The sequence below is a fragment of the Arachis duranensis genome, chromosome 3 (genome assembly GCF_000817695.3).
Source record: "Arachis duranensis cultivar V14167 chromosome 3, aradu.V14167.gnm2.J7QH, whole genome shotgun sequence".
NCBI classification, from domain to species: domain Eukaryota; kingdom Viridiplantae; phylum Streptophyta; class Magnoliopsida; order Fabales; family Fabaceae; genus Arachis; species Arachis duranensis.
The window spans coordinates 103,138,796-103,142,127 of NC_029774.3; the positions used below are offsets into that span (position 1 = coordinate 103,138,796).

At 29.9% G+C, this 3,332-nt stretch overlaps 1 protein-coding gene across 2 annotated transcripts; it reads right to left on the reverse strand.

The window, feature by feature from the left end:
• Nucleotides 1-299: 299 nt before the first annotated feature.
• Nucleotides 300-1,816, reverse strand: LOC107479941 (uncharacterized). Of its 2 annotated transcripts, none has more exons than XM_016100054.3 (4): nucleotides 1,320-1,816; nucleotides 1,181-1,229; nucleotides 903-947; nucleotides 300-654 (listed from the first exon to the last, which is right to left on the reverse strand). In XM_016100054.3, exons 1-4 carry the CDS (start codon nucleotides 1,621-1,623, stop codon nucleotides 588-590), a joined length of 465 nt encoding a protein of 154 aa, XP_015955540.1. In that variant the 5' UTR covers nucleotides 1,624-1,816; the 3' UTR covers nucleotides 300-587. The 2 variants fall into 2 exon arrangements, with proteins under 2 accessions (XP_015955540.1, XP_015955541.1); XM_016100055.3 differs by having other exon boundaries at nucleotides 300-649; nucleotides 1,320-1,807.
• Nucleotides 1,817-3,332: the final 1,516 nt, after the last annotated feature.

A 3,332-nucleotide genomic window follows, 5' to 3' on the forward strand; every position in this document is an offset into this window, starting at 1 on the left:
CTTGATGTATTTTTGTTATGTTAGGCTGACTATGGTTGGTTCAATAAGTAGCTTATAACTTTTGGGACAAGATGAGAAGTAAACATGTGTGAATCTTAACACTTTTTTATTCTCAATCAGAAGTGTTAAATAGCTTTAAGTTTTTAACTTCTCAACATAACAAAACTGTAAAAATAACACATCTTTAATAAAAGATATTGCCACCCCTTTTCTTTCCCTTCAAATTACACACTTTAGTCATTTAGTTATGTCTAGAAAAAACAATCCTCTTACATGTTGATAAACCTAATCCCAAAAGATGCCATAAAAAAAGCTGCTGTAATTCATTCAGAGATCGGTATCTTGACAAGAATCAACTATTAACAGCACTAGCTTACGACGACAAAGGGGAACTCCTCATGACAATGACATCTCTATCCTCTTTATTTCCTTATGAGAGGGAGTAAACTATGCTGCTTTCTTTGTAATTCATTATCTCTCCACACAATAAATGAAATGATAAAACTTGTAGATAGATAACCTTTTTCAAATTGTCCATACACATCTGGTTATAAAACAGAAAATCACACTAGTCCAAATCCAAAGTGTCACGGGACTTGAAGAAGTTTGTTAACCGCTGCGTCCAGAGAATCAACATGCCTTCTCAAGACTTTTCTTCAAAACATTAAGGATTCAAATGTAAACCCAAGGATAACTAAGGCACAAAAACTTTGACAAAGGTTTCTTATGAAGTATTGGACAGAAAGATACTCGAAATGCTGCTATATGCTTGAAATAATATTAATAATAGAAATAACCAAATAAAAACCTTTATATGAATTTTTAGCCAGTCTAGAATCAATATGCATGAATAAAAGGTAAAAGCATACTATTAGGTAGCAAGTAGATAAGTAATCGGATACAGTTGCGACGCAAGACCATCAATGTTCTTCATCTCCTCATTCAATCTGCACTCAGAACAAATTAAAGGATGAACTAGACAACTTCAATATGAAGCTTCTTCAATATACATTTCTTATTCCTCATTTTAAAAATTCAAAGTTCATCATAACTAGTAATAACTGAAAAAAAAATTACGAGTTAAAGAAGAACTAATAAGCAATATCTAAAGCTAGATACAGTGACAGACAGCAAAACAGAAATCACGAATCAGGTGAGAATCAAGGATTGAAGATAATACCTAAGACACGAATTTATATACCGATTCCCCTTGGTTGCTGCATCAAGCACTGCAAATCACAAACATGTAACATATTCTGAGCATATATAATTGTAATTATTATATTACAATCACCATCTCATATTTTCCTTAGGTTTACCAGATTCTTGAACTCGACCGGAAGCGTCGCTAAAGCATTGCATGTGGTCGATGGTGGTGGCGGTGGCGTTGGAGAGAGCGAGGCGGAGGGAGGCGAAGAGAGAAGTGAAGCTCTGAGCGATTGCGAAGGAGTCTCGCTCCACTACTTCGATGGCTCTCAGAATTTGACTCTGATTGAAGGCGGAGCCACCACCCTCAAGGGTTGATTCTGAAATTGGGGTTTCCATTTCTGTTTCTGGAATTGGGGGACTATTATTATCCGAGGAGGCGCAATTCGATTCAGCTTGTTCTCTTCTGCTTTCCATTTCTCTTTGTACGAATTTGATCTCACAAGTCACAAACACAAAGATCGGTGAATGTGACCAACTTTACCTTTAATCCGTATCATAATCATTAAGCGCTAACCAATCTCTCTCTCTACTCTTTATCAGGTATGTGATATCGAAAACCCAGGGTTTTAAATAATTTGCAGGTTATCAACTTTTCACCTTCAACTTCATTGATTAAAGATTTATTAAAAGTCTCTCTTTTATTTGGATTTTAATTTTTATCCGCGAACCGCGATCATGGTAAACAACTTTTAGTTTTTTACACAAATAATTAAACAAATGAAAAAGTCTAAGAGTTAACAATTTTATTAAATTTTGGCCAACATATAATCAGTAAAATAAAAATGAGTAATTTCATATAAAATTTCACATCATTAAAAATATTATTGATAATTATTTAATGGTTATAAATCACAAAAATTGCTGGTCCCTAACACCTTTCTTAACGAAAATATGATCCAAATTTATTATTTTTGATAATTAATTAATTATTAATATTAAAAAATATTAAATAAAATATATTTAAATTATTAAATTAAAAAAATTAAATTAATAATTAAAAATAATAAATTCTATTATTTTCCATATTTTTATAGTTAATTATTTATTGATATATTTAAGAATAAATAAATTTTAAATGTATTATTTTAAAAATAATTTAAATACATATTTATCTATTTTTATTTTTTCAAATAATAATTTTGCAGATACTAATAAATTAACTGCAATAAAAACCAATGATTAAAATATTGTAATTTTTAAAAAATAATATTAATTTTTAATTTTGACTCTATAATATTAAAATTATAGTTTTGTCACTTATTACATCATTATCTAATAATTACTTATTAAGTTATTATCGTTGTCACTCCTTCCTCAAAACTCCATATCGCCTTCACCATCTGCTATTTTCTTCCATATCGATATGTAATATCTAAATGCTATCACCTTAACCCACCCTCTAGCTGTTTACTGTCACTCCATCCCACCTGAACTAGTCTATCCCTTCACCTAAGTTCCCAATCCTTCATTGTCGCCCCACACTCTTTTGAAACTCTCAATTTGTTTAGCATATTTCTACATTAAGTTCAATTTCTGCCACCGTAATTCCATAACCACTATCACATTCTTTAATTCTAAAAACAATAAAAACATCCTTTTTTAAATAATAAATTGGCCAATTGGATAAAAAAATGACAAAGAGATCCAAAGAGAAAAAAGAAAAAGAAAGTAGTCGATCCGAACGAGATAAAGACAGAGGGAGAGGTATAAAACGAGTGGAGTTGGAGATGTTCAATGAGAAGTGACAGTAAAGGTAGAGAATGATGATAATAATAGTGGTGGAGGTGAGTGACGACGAGATTAAGGGGGTAAGAGCGGCGTAAAAGGGCTTGTCTTCTTGTCTTTTTAGACTTTAGCAAAAAAGAGAATAAGCATGAAGGTAATAGATAGACATAAAACCATCTCCATTAAGGAATTTATCTCTGCCTTTATTTATGGTCTATTTTTATAAGAAAAAATATTATTTATATAATAAAATTTAATTTTTTGTTAACCTTTAATAATATTTAATTATTTTTAATTAAAAGATATTTTTATTTTTTAAATATATATTTATAATTAAAATTAACTTAAATTTTAAAAACTAAATTTTTTAATTTTTTATTCAATTTATAATTAATTAT